The 20013-nt window shown below is 39.3% G+C and overlaps 1 protein-coding gene across 3 annotated transcripts; it reads left to right on the top strand.

The window, feature by feature from the left end:
* Positions 1-8543: 8543 nt before the first annotated feature.
* Positions 8544-18855, top strand: tnfaip3 (tumor necrosis factor, alpha-induced protein 3). Of its 3 annotated transcripts, none has more exons than XM_046877127.1 (9): positions 8544-8564; positions 11424-11770; positions 14509-14699; positions 14988-15129; positions 15225-15395; positions 15481-15661; positions 15893-16734; positions 17011-17204; positions 17317-18855. In XM_046877127.1, the coding sequence occupies exons 2-9, from the start codon at positions 11464-11466 to the stop codon at positions 17578-17580; spliced, it is 2292 nt and encodes a 763-aa protein (XP_046733083.1). In that variant the 5' UTR covers positions 8544-8564; positions 11424-11463; the 3' UTR covers positions 17581-18855. The 3 variants fall into 3 exon arrangements, with proteins under 3 accessions (XP_046733083.1, XP_046733068.1, XP_046733076.1); XM_046877112.1 differs by lacking the exon at positions 8544-8564 and adding an exon at positions 10344-10627; XM_046877120.1 differs by lacking the exon at positions 8544-8564 and adding an exon at positions 10638-11243.
* The last annotated feature ends 1158 nt before the right edge of the window (positions 18856-20013 follow it).

Raw genomic sequence — 20013 nt, 5'->3', positions numbered from 1 at the left:
TCCTCCTCCACACCGAGCATAAGGAGCCCGCTGGGCAGAAGCGCCACTCTCTCTCCAGGGGAAGGCAGCCCTCTGCACAGGGGCCTCTTTGTCATGCGGCCCCTGGCCCCTGGCCTTGAGAAGTGGCTTGCTTCACTCTGCACGTCTCTGCACTCTCCACTCCGTGTCTGCACTTCCCTTTTGTCTCCCCTGAAAGCTCAAAGGTTTGCTGAAAAATATAAGCGCATGTTGCTTCAGAGTTCCCGAGGCACCATGTGATTTAAGTGCAAGTTCATCAGGGGACAACTTCTGAATTCTGACTTCTCCGGGGGGTTGCAGAACTGGGAATAAAAGCCCTTTCCCAAGAGGACTGAGACGTTTCCTCCCACTTTTATTCTGATTGAAGGTAATGGTGAAGAAATCAGAACATAAAATACTTTCTGATTAATGCATTGTTTATATTTTTGGCCTGCTTTGATCTGACAACAAATATTTCATAAAGAAAAAATGCAGCCATATTTGTTGAACACGGTTTCTGGTTTATGGCAAGCTAATAAACATTAGTACTGTACAACAGAATATTCAGAGAACCACCTCCTGAGGATGAACCCGAGTAATTCTCTTGAGTTCTCTACAGTCAGCACAGTCGTGAACCCCAACCCACCCTCATTCCAAGCACTGTAGCTTGTGTATTATTTTTAAAGATATTTATCATTTCCTTTAACAAGAGAAAATCCAAAGACCAAACAATATAAAAATAGCAGCATTAAACAAACTTAACCGAAGTCCCAAAACACACAAAACATTTACGCTGACCACCTAAAAATAATAATAATAAAAAAACATATTTATACAACAGGTTTAAAACACTTGTATAAATAGACAATCAGTCCTCCTTAATGTTTCATCACATTTTTGTCTTTTTGTTTATTTTAATGCCTTGAAGAAGAAAAAAATTAACTTTTTCAAATAGTCATTTTTTTTCCAAAACTTTCAAAGAAAGTAGTAAATTAAGCAATAAAGGATGTTAATCAATGTGCAGAAACAGAAGCATTTGCCACAATCAAGACAATTAACCAACAAGCCTAGAAATACATTCCAGTATTTTCTTATTATGCTTTACTTATTAATAAATTAAGAACTAACAATCATAAAACAAATCATTTCCAGCAGGTCTCCTTCTCGGGATATTCAGTCCCAGAAACAGAAATTGATTCTTGGTTCCTAAAAAATTGGTTTCTGCCTCTTATTCCTGGACTCGTTTATTAATTAATATTAAAATATAATCGTTCATGCGATACTGTATCATACAAAGATAATAAATCAGCTCATAAAAGATTTATTGATTAACAATGAATTTCAACATTTCTGCATTAATTACAATTACATTTAATTACAAGGAATGTAACATCATTTCACGTCTTGCCTCTGGGAATTATGTCTTTTTTCTACAAATAAAAATACTAACTTGTCTGATTGAGGCAATTAAATCAGTAGACATTATTATGATTTTTTTATTTTTATTATGAATGTAAATATGCATCATGCCAATATCTATGCAATAATTATTAATTTATCTGCATTAACCACTTAATTCAGGTTGAGGATATTGCTGGAAATCACAGACTACTAAGAACACAAATATTCACACTCATTCACATCTGGGGAGCCTCGACCACGACGATGAGAGGCACGTGCTAAACTCCCGTTAGATTCTTCATCATTTCAAATAATATTGTCACTTTTCAAGCCCTATATAAGAAAATTATAATTAATCAGACTTTAGTGATAAACAATCGCAAGTATTCTCTACAAGGTTTATTATTCTGGACATTTTTCAAATGCAGCACACAAAATAAATTGTATAAGTATGAAACAGAAAAACACGATGCAGTGATTGTTTTGAAGGATCAAACGCTGCTTTGGTAGAGTTTCATGTAAGGCTTTATGTAAATCCGCTTAACGAGTTTGACACATTAAATGCCAGTTAACGATATAGCATGGGGTAAAATTGAATTCCAGTCACTGGCTCAATGTTTATGGTGTAAATCATTTATTTATTCATTCATTTTCAGGTCAACATTTGATTCCAGGGGTTGACCCTGGATTTTCTGTTCACCACACACACACACACACACACACACACACACACACACACACACACACACACACACACACAAAAGATTAAATAATTGACTAAACCATTGAATAATTGTATTTTATTTTATAATGTACAATTTATATTATTATTATTCATTTATAATAATATAATTATGGCCTTGTGTAGCTTTTTATACATGTTGCTGTAATAAATTAAGCTCAAACATCTATAAAATTTCTATTTAATGAATTTAACATAAGACTCCCATTTAGCTATTGAACTCTACTTTTACTATTAAATCATTGAGCTATTGAACTTAACATTTTGCTGATCATCTTTATGTTACATAAGTAAATAAATGATTGATTTTGACTGTGAACTATTTAGTCATTGTACCTAACATTTGATTATTGAGATCATATTGATCTGATCATTCAAAATCTGAATTTTCTTATAAAATTAAAATTTTATGCATTTTTTTATGTTTAAATGGAGTAACTTAAGTTACATATACATGCTAAAACATTGACAGTCTACTAATTATATTCCGTATAAATATTTCAATATTTTTAAATCTTTGCTGCCACCTAGAGGCACTTCCTTGGTAGCATATTTTACTAAATCACAGGTTCTCAATATTAAACCTGATGACTATGAACATTTCTAGTTGCTTGTTATTTATGATGAACTTATTACTACTGAAGTTTCCATTTCCTGATATTAAGAACCAAAATTTTTTTTTTTTTTTGGGGGGGGGTTATTATAATAATGATAAGTGGCACATATAACTGCATGACCGTGTGGTGTTATATGACAGTATTTCGGGTATAAATTTCATCAGAAAGGCTCTTTTTGTTCGCTGTGTGTTTGGGTGTGTAGGGTTTTTCTGACACTCTAATTTGCTTTACATGTGTAAAATGTAAAATGTGTAAAAGGTCAAATGTGCACGGTGGACCAGTAGTGGGCCATGTGAGCGTAACACTCGGGTAACACTAACACTCGTTTGTGGAGATTTATTACAACAGAAAAAGATCCACAATTCAAAGTACACAAACGAATAAACGAGTAACCAAAGAGAAGATAAAAGCAGCACAGTCCAAATGGCCAATCTAAAAGGTAAAAAAAAGAGTAAAGCAAGGCAAAGGTGTAGATAATGCACATAAAATTTCGCAAGACTTCGTGTTGTGTCGGAGTGTCACCAGTCCTCAGTTTGAGGATGGTTGTATGAATCTTTAAGTGTCGATAATTTTGATACTGGTGATGTATAGAATTGATATTCACATTAAAATATCGATCCAACCTGGGTATAAATATGGACTGAATAACGGATTATATTTTGTGAACGGTTTCTTCAATTGATACATTTATTTTTTAAGTGAAGTACAGCCCATTATTAATTATTTAACATTAGCAATAACAGTTTTAAAAAATACCGGAGATAGTATATCGATATCGAACGATGAAAGTACTCTGTATGGGATCGACAAGAACTAAGTGATGCAGTGATATTCTCTGAGAATAGAGTTTGATTACGGAGAAGGGTGACCTCTGCTGGCAAAAAAGAGACACAACCTCAAATCCAGTATTTACATTTACAGCATTTGGCAGATGTTCTTCTTTTCCAGAGTGACTTACAATGATCTCATTCATACAACTGAGCAGTTACTACTTGTTTTGGAAAATATTCAGAAGGTTCAAGAATAGAACTTTCACATTTTCTATTGTCTTGTCTTCATGCACTTCAATCTGTAAAAACTGACCACCCTATAATTGCTGGAACTTTAACTACATTTGATTATTTAAAGAAGGAAGACTTTATTATTATATTTGGCTGGGTTCCAAGTCACATTGGTTTGACTGGCAATAAGAGAGTAGATACTGCCAGGAAAGCACATGATCTGGAAATAACTGACTGTGAAATACCACCTTTTAAACTTTAGACCAATAATCAACTCTTACATGAAAACAAGTCAAGTCAAGATTATTTCTATAGTTCTTATATATGTTCTTTTCACAACAGACATTGTCTCAAAGCAGCTTTACAGAATTTTAAAAGTTAAGTTAAATAGTGTGTATTTATCCCCAATGAGCAGCCGTGGCGACTGTGGCAAGGAAAAACTCCTTTAGATGTTACAAGGAAGAAACCTTGAGAGGAACCAGACTCAAAAAGAGAACCTCATCCTCATTTGGGTGACATCAAGAGTGTGATTATAGTCTTTAAACACTATAGAACACTGGAGAGTGAGAACTAACATGAGAACTGGAATGTAAGAATATGAGTGATGTTCTTTCTACAGTCTTATACAGTCATTTGTGGTTATAAAACTAGGAGCTACTGAGCAGCTCATAAAATAGCTCAACATTTGCGATCATCATAAATCCAACACCAGCTTCTCCAAGCCAGAGCCTTTAAATACTCCAGGAGGTCCAAACTCCACATGAAGTGGGATCCAATTGGCACTGGTACGTCTCTAGATGGTTCAGGATGTTTGCAGGCATCTACTTATTTAAATGTCCACAATCTTCATGAGGTGGGACGTGACTGGGGCTGGAGCAACCTCAGGATGCCTCAGGATGGGGAGAGAAAGAGAAGCAGTGGAGAGGAATTAGCGTAGCTGCTGTTCATGATATTAACAGCACAAGTTGATAATGTGCATGTGATCAGATGTTTTGGAGCACAAGGTTATGATGTGATGTGTGTTATGTGTAGAACTCACTAAAAAGATTCGTCTTTAATCTGCACTTAAACTGGGATAGTGTGTCTGAGCCCCGAACACTGTCAGGAAGACTATTCCAGAGTTTAGGAGCTAAATGTGAGAATGATCTACCGCCTTTAGTCGACTTTGCTATTCTAGGAACTACTTAGAGTTTTGAGATCTCAGGGAGCGTGACAGATTGTAGCGTGTTAGAAGACTAGAAAGATACATGAGAGCCAAACCATTTAGTGTTTTGTAAGTAGTTAGCAGTAGTTTCTACTGATGGGTGAAGCTCATCCCTTATGCCTAACAACCTTATGTCTAACTAAAAGTGGGGAATATGAGGTTTAAGGGCCTTGTTCAAGGGCCCAGCAGTGGCAGCACTGGGATTTGAACTCATAAACTCCATGAACTCCAATATCTTAACCATTTAGCTTCCACTTCTGCAGGTTGATGTTTTGAATGTGAGTAAGTGAATGTGAATCATGGTTTGGATTGTGTGAGCTCATTAAGGCAAGACATGATTTCATCAATATAAGAAAACAAAAGGTCACCTGTTTGCTTTTATTTTTAACAAGAATACAGGTAAGAAAAATTTCTGATTGTATTCAGAAAGGAAAAAAAAAAGCCATAATCTAAATAAGTTTAATGCTGGCTAGTCAAAACACACCTCCTATCTGATTTCTTGAATATCAGCTCAAATATTTTTGCCAATTTTTTAATAAATAATAAATGTGAAATTTATAGTACTTGAAATAACATTATTATTGATTATTATTATTTTTAATGCTATTAGTTAGAGCCAATATTTTTTTATTTCTTGCACTCATTAAGTTTTGTGTGTGTGTGTGTGTGTGTGTGTGTGTGTGTGTGTGTGTTTGAGTCTGTGACTTTCCAGGTTTCAGTCTTACTTCCTTATTTAAAGTTTTTGAACCATTAATAATTCTGCATCAAATAGTGAGAAGCGAAAAAAAAAATAACCCAGAAAACTAACCCTGGACACTTCACCTTACTGTTATTTAACTCTGATTTGGTTTCATTTGAAACCACTTTAATTAAGACTGGGAACTACAGTACAAGCCATAAAACCAATATGAGCAAAACTAAAATGAAATAATTTTCATTTCACAAGCAGTGAAAAACGTATTCATGAGATTCGTGAACCCTTTTAATAGCAGTTTTGATATTGAAGCATCCAAATGATCACGACAGCAACAGATCCAAATATATTCATAGTTTAAAAGCCCATGTGCTGACATCAATAAGGACACCCAAACATGTTTTTAAGTAATAGAGATGTTTGGATGAAACCATGCTTTTATCCCAGTATAGTGAATACCAGAGAAATCGTATAAACACGTTTTGACTAATGTGACTAATTGTTCATGAATATACTTGATGTATGTATGTATGTATGTGTTCTTGCTCAGGATATTCAGTACCAGAAACAAAAAAAAGGTTCCTGCCTTGTGTTCCTGGGCTCCTTTATCTATTATTCATTTAAAATTGTAAAATAGAAATGTTTATTTGATACTAATTATCAGTATTTATTAATCATAAGGCTCTCTCAAGGTTTCCTCCTCTTGTCATCTCAGAGTTTTTCCTTGCCGTAGTCACCACAGGGTTCGCTCTTTAGGAATAAACTTAAAATTATAAGGAATAAACTTACAGGCACACTCTTTTATACACTCTTTTATACAACTTTATAACTGCTTTATCTGTGCCCAATGTTACCAGGTTTGATCATTAGCCTTTTTCACAGTCTGTATAGTTTTTCAGCACCTCATATTCAAATTCATAGATTTCTTGGTCTCCTTCTACTGCCATACAGTCTACACTTTAGTGTATCCCATCCAGAATGTATTCCCACTTAAATCCAATGTTCTTAAGATTGACTCCAGATTTAACATAAAACATTCAAAAAACAGAGTCTAAATACCAAGTCCAATGTTTACAACTAGAACCAGTTTCAATTTCTCAGTCTCTCTTTAGAAGAATGGCAAAAAGTACCTGTATTTTTAAAACCCCTTGGGATTGCCCAGGGACATTAGCAAGCAAACATTTATTCTAGTACAGGACAGTGCTTTTGTGTATAATATATATATTTATATATGAGAGTAACTTTGTATAACTATAACATTATTTTTTTCGCAAAAAAAATGGCAGCTTGCACACGTTTTTTTTCTTCTTTTACCTTTCTTTCTCTTATGGAGAACAATACAACTGGGTTGGGTGTCATTTGTCATCTTTTTATAAGGAAAATCCAGAAAATCCCCCACATCTGTAAATATCCCTCCCAGTTCTATGAGATATCAGTTTCAAGAAATGTGTATAGACTTCAGTAGGGACACCGCGAGTTTTCTCAGGTGTGAATGGACCAGCAGCATTATATGATCATATACACACATTCCTGTAACTGATTACGAGTCATGTTTCCTGTATTCTTCCAGGTCTCTTTTTCCACACTGCCCCAATGTCATGTTTCCTAGCAATACTTCTTGTTTTCTTATAGTTCTTGTCCCTTCTGTAGCTTTTGGTAGTAATCAATAGAAATAACTTAATAAAGAATGAGAAGTTCTCAACATGGTGACTTTTTTTTTCCTGCTGAATTCGCATACAATGAAGTGGATCAGACGTACACTAAATCGTGGTGTTTTTTACTTTACACTTCTGTAGCTTGATTGTTAAAAGAAAATCAGTTTAGCCATTTTAGCATTACCTCCTTTTTTTGTTTTTTAAACAAAACAAATGAGACCAAACGCCAGTTTCCCAGAATGACATTGAATATACTATGAAGAAATTATTTTCACTTTTTACAGACAAACCTTTTTAAAATGCAAAGTACAGAACTTAGGAAAGTATGTTGACTGCGACAAAATTTTAAGTAGAACCATGAAGTCAAAAAGTAGTTGTGTATTGAAAATAAAAGTAATTATTATTATATTTTTAAGTAAATCATCAGACTACATGGCCCAAAATGCATTAGGAAGAATTAAAAAATAACAGTGGTGGTAATTATAATTATTGTTGTTTTTAAACGTTATTATAATAAATCATTAACCATCAAAAAAACAATCCTTTTTAATGTTATTATACAGGACCATAAAGAGCATCAATCCCTGCAATGACGGTTCAATAATAGAGTTTTGCGCTACATATCCACTAGATGGCGCTTGGGTCTATTTTGATTGTCAAGACAGTACTAAATGGTTTAATTTTCAAGTTTCTTGAACACTATTTCCAAACTCCTAAAGATTCCACATCTTTGGACAACCCTGTGTAACATCCCTTGTAGTCATACCATGACTTATACTATAGTTTTTTTTTATTAGCTTGATTTCCTTTTTGGAACATAGATTAAAAATAAATAAATAAATAAATAAATAAATAAATAAATAAATAAATAAATAAATAAATAAATAAATAAATAAATAAGTTAGTAGCAAGTATAAATATCTAGCAATTTACATTTCCAGAAACAGAGCCAGTTATCATTTTAATCTAACCATCAGGAGAAAATATTCGAGAAGGCTAGGCTGTGGAAAAAACTTTTTTGCACCTCATTATGTTTTTTTTTTCTTTTCATGTCTGTCTGAGAATAGCTCTGGGGAAGTTCCCCTTGACGTGAAGTTTTAGGTGATTGATGTGAATCATAGGTAAGTTTAGATCCATTTTCAGAGCTGTGCAGTATATGACAGTACAAGACTTACAAAGTTTAGGCGATGAATACAGGACAGTGACTTTTTCATAGATGCCTGTGTGCTGAATGTGGAGACTGAAACTGGATGGTATGTACATGTTGATTTCCTTATACACACACACACACACACACACACACACACACACACACACACACACATACACACACACCAGAAAAGTACACATTCAAAACGCAAGGGTGGAGGACTGTGTGAAGTTTTGGACATGTTTGTTGATAAAACTCGAACCTAGCACAAAAAATAGTTATGGCTATAATTCAAAAGCTGTAGGTGAGTTCATAGGAATATTTTCTTGAATGCTTATAATAAAAAATTTAATCTGTAAGACAATTAAATAGTCCTACAATCATTTCTCCGGAGAAGTGTAAAGACATGGACTTTCTGATGAATACAAAGAGATTTGTATTATGTTAAATGAAGCTGATTTAGTCAATACAACAGTAAGTAATACTGTAGATCAGCTGGGGCTTTACATACAATCATACAATCATTTAAAACAAGTCTATATTATACTATATTGAGATTTTTTTATATGTCATAGTTTATAGGATCTGTAAAGACAAATGAATAATATCTCACACAATATTTTGGCCTGGTTGAATCTGCTATGTGTAATCTGTGACAAAAAAATCAGGAATGAAAGAGTTTATATTTCATGTAAATAGACAAAATGATCATGAATGGGGTTTTGAGAATCAATCAATCAATCATGAACAATTATTAGAGAAAATATACACAAAGATCGTTTCTGTTGTCAATCAATGGACCACAGGATAGGCCTGTGTGTGTGTGTGTGTGTGTGTGTGTGTGTGTGTGTGTGTGTGTGTGTGTGTGTGTGTGTGTGTGTGTGTGTGTGTTTGACATGTCGAGCATTCTGGATTCAGGTTTTGGCTTTCATTCTCCTTAGTCAGTGATTGCTCTTCATGTGTGTGTGTGGACCACAGGATCTGAGCTGACTTATTTAATTGGAGGACATGTAAGAGAAGATAGCATAGGCCTCTGTGTGTGTGTGTGTGTGTGTGTGTGTGACATGTCAAGCATTCTGGATTCAGGTTTTGGCTTCCATTCTCCTTAGTCAGTGATTGCTCTTCGTGTGTGTGTGTGTGTGTGTGTGTGTATGTGTGTGTGGGCCACAGGATCTGAGCTGACTTATTTAATTGGAGGACATGTAAGAGAAGATAGCATAGGCCTCTGTGTGTGTGTGTGTGTGTGTTTGACATGTCAAGCATTTTGGATTCAGGTTTGGCTTCCATTCTCCTTAGTCAGTGATTGCTCTTCGTGTGTGTGTGTGTGTGTGTGTGGGCCACAGGATCTGAGCTGACTTATTTAATTGGAGGACATGTAAGAGAAGATAGCATAGGCCTCTGTGTGTGTGTGTGTGTGTTTGACATGTCAAGCATTTTGGATTCAGGTTTGGCTTCCATTCTCCTTAGTCAGTGATTGCTCTTCGTGTGTGTGTGTGTGTGTGTGTGTGTGTGTGGACCACAGGATCTGAGCTGACTTATTTAATTGGAGGACAGTAAGAGAAGATAGCATAGGCCTCTGTGTGTGTGTGTGTGTGTGTGTGCGTGTGTTTGACATGTCAAGCATTCTGGATTCAGGTTTTGGCTTCCATTCTCCTTAGTCAGTGATTGCTCTACGTGTGTGTGTGAGAGAGAGAGAGATCACACGTGTCTTTGAAATGTTACGTCCAAAAAGCGAAACTTCAATCACAATGGCACTAGGACACGCCCACCGTCATGGCAGCGTCATTGCGTCTTTAAGTTCGTCATTACGCAAAAGGAGCGGGGGGGTGAGGGAATATGGGGGGGAAGGAGGGGTTAAAAGCGCATCGTGATTGGCTGCGCAAGTGGAAAGTACCTCCTCGGAAATCCCCTTTTCGATATTTCCGTGTCAAATTCGATGTTTTACGACTTCGATTGATTAAGCCGAAGGTTTTTTTCTGAACGTCTGGAATGAGCGCTTTGGTGAGACAGAAACAGTAACAGTAGTGAAGGCGCCATGGATTATTAGGATACACAGTGGATACATTGAATCCAGCAGCAGCACGGGAAGGAGGAGGAGGAAGAAGAGGAGGACCACCGGAGCATCGTATGGGCTTTGTTGGCGGATACCGACATATTGACCACCAGGTAACAGTTCCCTCGGCTCACCTTACAGTTTCTTTATTCGCCATGACACGATGGAGGATTCGGAGGATTTGGGATTAAGAGGGTTGGTTGGAGAGAAAGGCGTCTTCTACGACGGATCGGTGGTCTGTCTCGGGATCTCGGGTGTCTGAACGGATGATTCGGATTTGACAGCCATTGTTTGGGGGGAAAACATGTCCCTAAGTATGAATTAGTGAAAGCATCTAATGAGGCCTCCATTATTTCGCGTTTGGTCTGATTTTGTTGTCTGTCTGTGCGTTTGTGTCTGTGTCTCTGTGTGTGTGTGTGTGTGTGTGTGTGTGTGACAGCGTTACATTGTCTCGGATGGCTCCATCGGATCAATTACGTAATTGAAGCGTCAGGAAGCGAAGTGTGCGGAAAAGCCGCAATTGGTCTCCTTCTCTCTTCCTTTCTATTGTTGGTGTTCTTTTAGATTGAACGGTTTTCTAGTGAATTTTGTAAGAGAACCTTTTGCAGCAAGTTGTCACCAGACTACCGCCGACACGTCGGGCCTAAACCGTGCGTCTGTGAGTTCTTTCCATCAATCATCTCAATTCCTTCTGTCCACACCTGCCAGGTGTCACCACTCATCTCTCAGGTGGGATGGTCGTACCCTTCACATCTAATTGGCATGATGCTGCGTTTTGGTCTGTAGATTCACAGGATCTATGGATAGACCTTCACCTCATTAGTTGGAGATGATCACCAAAACACATCTGCTCATCTGTTAAAACAAAACCAATCTGTTTCTTTTTTCCCCTCCATCTTCTTCCAACAGAGCTAAACAGGTTTCCTGCTCCTGTCCTCAAGAAAACACAATGTCACAAGGCCAAAACTTCCTGCCCAAGTTCCTGTTTGTGAGCAACCTCCTGAAGGCCATGAAAATCCGCGAGCGTGTGCCCCACGACGTCGCAAAGCCTTCGGCCAGCGGCGGACTGATTCACCATCTGCGTAGCATGCACCGATACACGCTGGAGATGATCCGGATGAGCCAGTTCCCACAGCCCTTCCGGGAGATCATCCAGTCGGCCATCTTGGACCGGGCTATGCAGACCTCGCTGGAGCAGGAGAAGAGGCTCAACTGGTGCCGGGAGGTCAAGAAGCTGGTGCCGCTCCGGACAAACGGTATGAACCCACATCTCTTCAGTTCAACTCAAAGCTTGGAGTTGGGCTTCGTTTGTTTGCTCTAATGGATGGTTTGTTGGTTTACTAATGAACTGAGTCTTTTTTGTTGTGCGTTAATTAAATAATTTCTTTTACAAAAGAAGTCTTTGAAAAGGCCGAATGACCCCTGGACTTGTTTCTGAGAAGAGTTGATTTCTAGATCATGTAGATGTTTTCTGAAGCTAGCAAGATTTGGCCTTATTTTTCATGCACTTATCGCTCGTCTGAGTTATAATTTCAAGCTGAGATGATCGTTTAGTTTTGGACTGCTTTAGTGAAGCTTTCAATTGGAAACACCCTGAACATCTGGCAAGAAATTAGGTCAAGATCAAAGAGTTAATGGTCATGGAAAGCTGGCGTTCTTCTGCTGCGTGAACGTATCAGAAGTGACGGGAAAATCCTAAACTGTCTCAGTCATGCCCCCCTTCGCCATTTCTCCTCGTTCTTTCGAGAGATTTGATCTAGGGTCTTTTGTACGCTGAATGGCGTTTTTTATAGTAACACCACAATAAACATACAGGTGTCAGAACAAAGGTGTGACGAACATCTGTCTTTTCAGGATCTTGGATTAAGAAACAGATGTTTGATTATTTCGTGCCTAATTTACTTTTTAGCTCTTTAAGCAGGTATACAGGGAGCAGAAGTTTGTTAGTTGAGATTTGTGGTGGGTTTAGGGTGTGTTCCAATTTGTTCTTCATGCAATAGTAAAGTTACTTCCAGAGTGATCTGAACTCATCACAGCCTTTTGCTTTTTATTTATCCTGAATTGAAAGGTGGTAGATTTTTTGTAGGTTCTGCTCTGCACCTGGCTGTTTATTAGTAGAATGAATCCCATCAGGTGACACTGGAACAAAGGTGAGGACAGCAGGACGGTCCATGCTGGCGGTCATAATGCATGCGTCCATGTTCAGAGGCTGAAATAGGGATCCATGCTGATAAGGATGTGGTTTGGGTATTTCCAAAATGTCCACTCCATGCGTTTCATATCAGTTTTCCCTTCTCATTAAGCCTTATTCATCCACTTTAGATGATTCATAAACATGTACACACAGTTTTTCTTTTCATCAGGGAAGGGAATTTGTATGTATTGTTGATGACTGTATCATGAAGTGGAGATATTTAAGTTTTACACTGTTTAACAAGATTGTGTCATGAGAACAAGTGGAAAGTTCTTGCTCTTGGCCTATAAAAAAAAAAAAACACAGTATTCTGAAATACTCTAAAATTAGAAAAGTAAAGCAGAGGCAGTTTTCCTGGCATGCTTATTCGGGTAGAAAAACCTTCTTCGAAGACACGCTTTGATGAGGTTTATTATACATTTCCTCATAATAAACTTTTAACCCTTTCACATCTGACTGGTTAAAAATCTTCCCCTGGATCAAGAGTTTAGCCAAAAAAAAAACATTGTGTTCCTCGCATGAGTTGGACATATGCACAGACATCATCGTGGGTTTGAAAAGAACCGAAGGAGGCTTCAATTGTGATGTTGGAAGTTCAGTGTATGAACAGACATTCCAGTCAAATTAAGTCCCGCCCCTTTGGAAAGTCCGACTGCTTTGCTGTCTCAAGAGCTGAACAGGGGAAGAAAGAGCTTCAGCTCCGGCCTCGCGGCACTTAATCAGAGCAAATCGCTTCCAGGGGAATTTCCTCGCTGTTGTGTTATTGCCTTGTTTTAGAACAGCTTGTTACTAGGACCCACACCAGTTGCACAACCTTAAAAAAACCCATAGTCCTTCACTGGAATCCACATCTTCTGCTAATAGGAGCATAATGTAATGAATTTACAAAAAGTTTGAAATCATTTTTTTGTTTTTGTAATGGTTCTGCCTTTAAACGGACCATTTGAGACCAGTTCTTTATTCTCAAAGTCAAGTGTCCATAATTGGATCAGCAGTACAGTTAATGGAATTCACAATATTTAGAACATTATAATATTAATATAAGGTTTAGATTTTCTTTCAATAAAACATCCTTAAACGTTCCCCAACAGACATTTTGATTACAATTTACATTTTCATTATGCGATCTTTTAGTCTAATTTTTTGTCGCAGTTTTTGGTGGGCATCATAATCTAAAATACACCATTGAAAAACATCTGTAAGGCTTATTTCCTCTTTTAAAAGATATATAGCTGCCTGTAATGGATACGTCTGAACTGTTTTAGTACCATGTTGGAAATTCCCCAATTTCTTTCTTTTTTTTTTTGGTGTCACACTGCCTGATTAAACATCAATCTCTTATTGTACCAAAATACTTTTCTAGCAGCAGAGTACAAAGCTTGTAGATCAAGGCTGTATCTCCTAAACCTTTATATATTTAGTTATAAGAACGTAGAAGGCGTTATCCTGAGCTCGTATTTCAAAACCTATTTGATTCTCTTTTGGATTTTAGCTTTTGGGGTTTTTTTTTTTTTTTTTTTTGTTATAGGAAAAAAATACCCTTTTGAGCTTGTGGAGGCGGCCTAGAAAAGAGAGCATTCAAACCGGAACTGCGAGTCAATCTGCAGTGCACACACTCAACTCTGCCCTTTTTTTGCATCCTTCAATTCTTGTCAGATCAAACTTGAAAAGTTTGTGTTATGTTTTGTGCCGTTCTGATGGAACGATTTTTTTTATTTTTTTATTAAATCATCATCTCATGCGTATATGTCAGATGAAGCATTCCTAGAGAAATCATAATCTTCTATATGTTTTGTCTAGGTGATGGGAATTGCCTGCTCCATGCGGCTTCACAGTACATGCTGGGTGTGCAGGACACGGACCTGGTCCTGCGTAAGGCCCTTTATGCCGTCCTCAAGGAAACGGACACCAGTAATTTCAGAGCACGCTTTCAAACAGAGCTGCTACACTCCCAGGAGTTCACCCAGACCGGCCTGCGCTACAGCACCAAGGTGACTCCATACGTACACACTAAACGCTTGCCAAATGCCAAACCTCTGAAATATAACCGTGGACAGAATTGGGGCCTGTGGTTTGTCCTCCAGACCCAGTTATATTAAATATGTTCTGCCGACACCCTAATAAAATGTCATTTGAGCTATAGCTGTCCTGAAGCCTGCTCTTGAATGTGATTGTTATGCAAGGTACATTTTAAACAGAGCGTGCCTTCGGTTTCAGATTCCTCCAGCGCTTGAATTGTGAGTCATTAATAAATGTCCTGATCCCTTTAATTTTTTTAGAACTGGGAGGAGGAATGGGAGAAGATAGTTGATATGGCGTCTCCTGTAGTCAGCAGCAATGGCCTACAGTTCGACTCGCTCGAAGACATCCATATCTTTGTCCTGTCGAATATCCTGCGCAGACCGATCATCGTAATCGCAGGTGGGGTTCCCATTTATTTTTAATTTGCCCTTTACACCTGCTCAGTTTTGCAGTTTGTACACAGTAAGTAAAACCTCTTTTTTCTGTATTCACAGATCAAGTGCTGAGGAGTATGAAGTCTGGCTCCTCTTTTTCACCCCTCAATGTAGGAGGGATTTATCTGCCGCTTCACTGGCCTGCAGGAGAATGCTACAAGTATCCCATAGTGCTCGGTTACGACTCGCAGCACTTTGCCCCTCTAATCACAATCAAAGACAGCGGCCCAGGTACTGCCCGGATTGTATAAAAGTTTATTTCTTTGCACGTTTGAATTTTTTTACGTTTTTCTAATTATATTGTGTTATCCTTCAGAGTTCCGAGCTCTCCCATTGATCAATCCAGGAAGGGGAGGCTTTGAAGAGCTGCGCATCCACTTCTTGACTGAAAAGGAGCAGCAACAGAAGGAGCGACTGCTAAATGAATATCTGATGCTCATGGAGATCCCAGTCATCGGTCTGGCTTATGACCCTACACAGATCATCAGGGCAGCTCGGTATGAAGCACACAAGCAGCATTCCATGAGACTTTAAAATGTAGAGTTAAGATGTGACCTGCTGTTGGAGCTGTAGCTTGTAACATTTGAGGTTCTGTGCTATTGATTTGAAGGTTAAGGGTTTGAATTCTTCTGCTGAAATGCATATGTATATCCATATACATGGTTTTGTATCTGGTTAGTGTCCTGTATATCACAATTAATACAATTTGTATCTGATTTCCCAATCAGCCTTGACGAGGGCAATCTACCCGAGGACATGAACCTGATGGAAGACTACCTGCAGCTGGTGAATCATGAGTACAAGCGGTGGCAGGAGGACAAAGACGCATTGTGGGCCCCCACATCGCAGCAGGCGCCTCCACCCTTCTCCGTCTCACAGTTGTCGCTGATAGAGATTCGCTGTGCTACACCTCGCTGCACCTTCTACGTCTCGGTGGACACGCAGCCTCACTGCCACCAGTGCTTCGAAAAGCGACGCGCCAGCGGTAAACACGAAGCCATTACCAGTCGTCCCAACCGAACCAACCACGCCAACGCTCCATCCGAGCCAACGATCCCGAGCCCTCGGTCAGCACCACCTACTGCACCAAGCCTGAGCCTGTACAGCGAAACCCACGCCATGAAGTGCAAGACGCCCGGCTGTCTCTTCACTCTCAGTGTAGAGCACGATGGCTTGTGCGAACGCTGCTTCAATGCCCGCCAGGCGGGTAACGGGCAACCCCAGGGCCCTGCCCATGCCTGGGGACACACTCAATGGGGACAGAGTCCCCGAGATTGTGAAAAGGACAGAGAAAGAGATTCGCACTGCATCGCATGTCGGCAGGAGGTCAAACGGACGTTCAACGGCCTTTGTCCAACCTGCATGCGAAGGAATGCCCCACAGCAGGAGCCCAGAATTGACATGCCAGCATGGGTGCCTTCCAGAGAGCCGGAGCACCCCGGGACCACTGGTCACCCGTGGCAGACACAGACCGCACGGCCGTGCAAACGCCCGGGTTGCCAATTCTTTGGCACGTCCGAGAAGTTAGGATTCTGTACCATTTGTTATGTGGACTATCAGACCAATCACCGTAAGTAGAAACGACAGTCACCACACGTGTGTATAACCAAAAGCTAGTCGAGTTTTTACTTCCTGCTGTCTCTAAAAGACAACAATCTTAGATCTGATAGTGTAAATATTTCACAGGTGCCCAAGAAGTAGTTTTAGTTTCACTGCTAGTATTCACTAGTATTCACTTTCATTTTTTTTAATAGACATTGGGCATGATCTCACAGTAGCAGCATGTTTGTTGTGAACACACAATCACAGGAGAGTAATTTATGGTCTGGTGGTTTTCTCGATGCAGAGGCAGCTCCAGCAGTGGTGCAGCCCAGACACACATCTGAGGCGGGTTTTCAGAACGTGCAGTGTCGTGGGCAGGATTGCGGTGCCATGGGCAAAGCGATGCTCGAGGGCTACTGCAACAAATGCTACGTGAAGGAGCAGAGCGCCAGACTGAGTGAAGCTGCTACCAGAGGTTCCGTTTCTCCTCCAAACTTGGTGAGGTTCTGCCCTGCTGTATTTAAACTAATAGTAATGAAGTTTTTACTCCAGGCAGCGTTCAGTCTAAGACAGTTTGTTTGATTACTTTTGCTTACTTACTTTTTCTCAGCGAGCGTCCAAGTCACGTCCAACGGCGACGCTTAGCCAAGCCCAGTGCCGGCGCAGTGGCTGTAAGAATGTATCGCCTGGATGCACGGACTTGTGCCCGGACTGCATGAACCGTGGTGGGCCTCGCGAGGGCCGTCGTGCCCATGCACCTAAAGAGAAGAGCAAGCAGCGCTGCAGGACGCAAGGCTGCGACCATTATGCCAACCAGGAGAAACAAGGCTACTGCAATGAGTGTGACCACTTCAAGCAGGTATACCGGGGCTGACTCTGACCACTGTCCTTTTCCAAAGAAGGAACTAGAACCTTTGCACACAGATGAGTGTGAATCCTCCCCTACACGGAATCCTGCAGCCCATTGAGCCACCTGTTTTTGGGTGCCAGCAGTGGCGTAACACTGGCGATTTACCTCTCAAGCAGCGTTTTGATCATTTTCCTTTGTGAATAAGACCGAGATGGGGCTGTCGATCTGAAGAAACTGATGATACACTGGCATCCAGTTGCATAAATCTGTGCTATCTGTGATTTATATCAAACAGGGTAACGAGATTTTAAACAGTTTGTACATTGCTGGGAAAATTTGTGGGGTTTGGGCTGGGAGGGGAGGAGCACCTTCAAGAGATTGCTTTCCAATTGTGAGATAAATATGGTAAAATCTGACCAAAGTAACGAAATAATTATGACCAAGTTTATGTACATGAACACTGCGGAGTGCAGTAAGCAAGTGGGGCCTGTAGGAAATACAGGAGACGCAGCTACAGGGTTTCAGAGGCCTCCAAAAACCAGTTTAATTCTTATAAAATAGGTTAAGTGCCAATGAGTGTTTCGCTCCCGTTTTATTTTCCGCTGCACCATTTTGATGTCTGCTGCCAAAACGGACCTGTTGCCTTTGAGATTTTTTTGTATTTATTTATTGAAAAAAAATGTTTTGGGGGTTTATTCATCCTTTGCTCTCTTTTCATGGCCTGCTCGAGCTTGAAATGACTACTCGCCCGATTTCGCCTTGCTGGACTTCGTTTGTTCTGTTTATGTTTACTAGCTATGGCACTAGGTGATGTTGGATGCTATCTAACGTTTTCCCGTAGCAAAAAAAAGAGAAAAAGAAAAAAAATTTCCGAAGTGCAATAAAAACAGGTTCTCCATCACACCGTAACAATCGACGCATAAACACTCACTTGTAAAGAGAATCACCACATTAAAGAAATAGCAACAAGTGTCAACAAGGAAGACTTGTGCATGCAGTGACAGGATAGACTCCTTTTTATTGAAAAAAAAAAGAGAAAAACGAAGCCAGATCAATCCAAAAGTAAACACGTTTGTGTTTTGTGTACATCCTCTTTTCGAGTTGAGTACCCAGTTTTATTTTTTTTCTCAAATATATATAAAGTATTTCTCTTTTGTTTTAGAAGGGAGCTTCCTTCCCTTTACTTTACTTCTGCTACATTCACATGATGCCTCTATTGCATACATATGGTATGCAAAAAAAAGAAAAAAGTCCATTTGAATATCGCTCCCAATGCTTGCATAGAGATGAACATGGGGGGGGGGGAGTTGCTGGTCAGTTTGGCAGCGGCGAAAAAAACGGCACGGATTTCCCGTTCAGCCCCCACATGCAGACGCGTTGGAGAACAATTCACAGTCCGATCATTAGTAGAAATTAAGAATGCTGGCTCTTCGACTACTAAATCTGAATTTAGTTCAGATCACCAATTTGCACAGAACGTAATAAGCTGCTCTGGAATTAGTTGAGGTATTTCTGACGACTTCTGACATAGTTACATTCCAACTGTACACCTAGTTTAAATGATTTTGTTTAGTTTTTTTCTTTGTGGGTAGGTGGGGGTATCTTTAATATTTATTCACAATAAACATTATGTGTATTGTGTAATAATAATTATTTATATGTTGTTCTAAAATAAATTATTTTGGTAAGAAAAGTTACATTTGCTTGGTGTCTGTTTTTATGTGTGTATAAGGTAGGTTGCTCTTCTAGCTCACATTCTGAACATTTATGACCACATATAGTGCACTACTTATCTAATCAGGAGACATCTGGCCTACAGCCTTTAGAATCTATTTAATAGATACTCCAGCTCCATGACAAATCATCTGTTAATGAGTGTGAGGCGAGAACTATGATCGAGGCTATAGAGAAGTGAGACTGATGAAAAGGTTTCATTATGTTTACCATAAAGCGTACAGAAATGTCACAAGCGCTGACGGTAATTTGCTATACCATTTTACCTATTGTGTAAAAAAAAAAAAAAAAAAAAAAAAAAAACCCGGTGCAAAAAAAAGGCAGAGGAAGTCCACACATAGTTGAAGTTGAAGACCTATGCCATTTGTCTCAGGAAGTTTTGTGACCACAAATTAGAACACGTCATTTGTGAGTTATGTGATTTTTCTTTCTTCTCGATCTCTGTCTCCGGCATTTTTGTCGGTAATTTTTTTTTGTCACTCTTTCGAATAATTTGCTTGTGAAAGTCTCCCACGCAGGCTTGTGTGTGATGGGTAGGCACAGCAACAGCAGCCCCCTTAGACGCTTACTCACTGCAGGATGGAAAGCAACTCAGAGGGCGGGGACATTCAGGGGAGGCGGGGGAAAGAACCTCTGAGTGCGTGGGTGTCACGCCTACCACCTGCCCCGCGATCGAAGGGGAAGGTCTGAAAATAGCACAGGCGAACAGAAATCGGCTAATGT

This window comes from Silurus meridionalis, chromosome 2 (genome assembly GCF_014805685.1).
Source record: "Silurus meridionalis isolate SWU-2019-XX chromosome 2, ASM1480568v1, whole genome shotgun sequence".
NCBI lineage: Eukaryota > Metazoa > Chordata > Actinopteri > Siluriformes > Siluridae > Silurus > Silurus meridionalis.
Note: the sequence above shows the minus strand (reverse complement) of the source record. Positions and strands in the feature narration are given on the sequence as shown.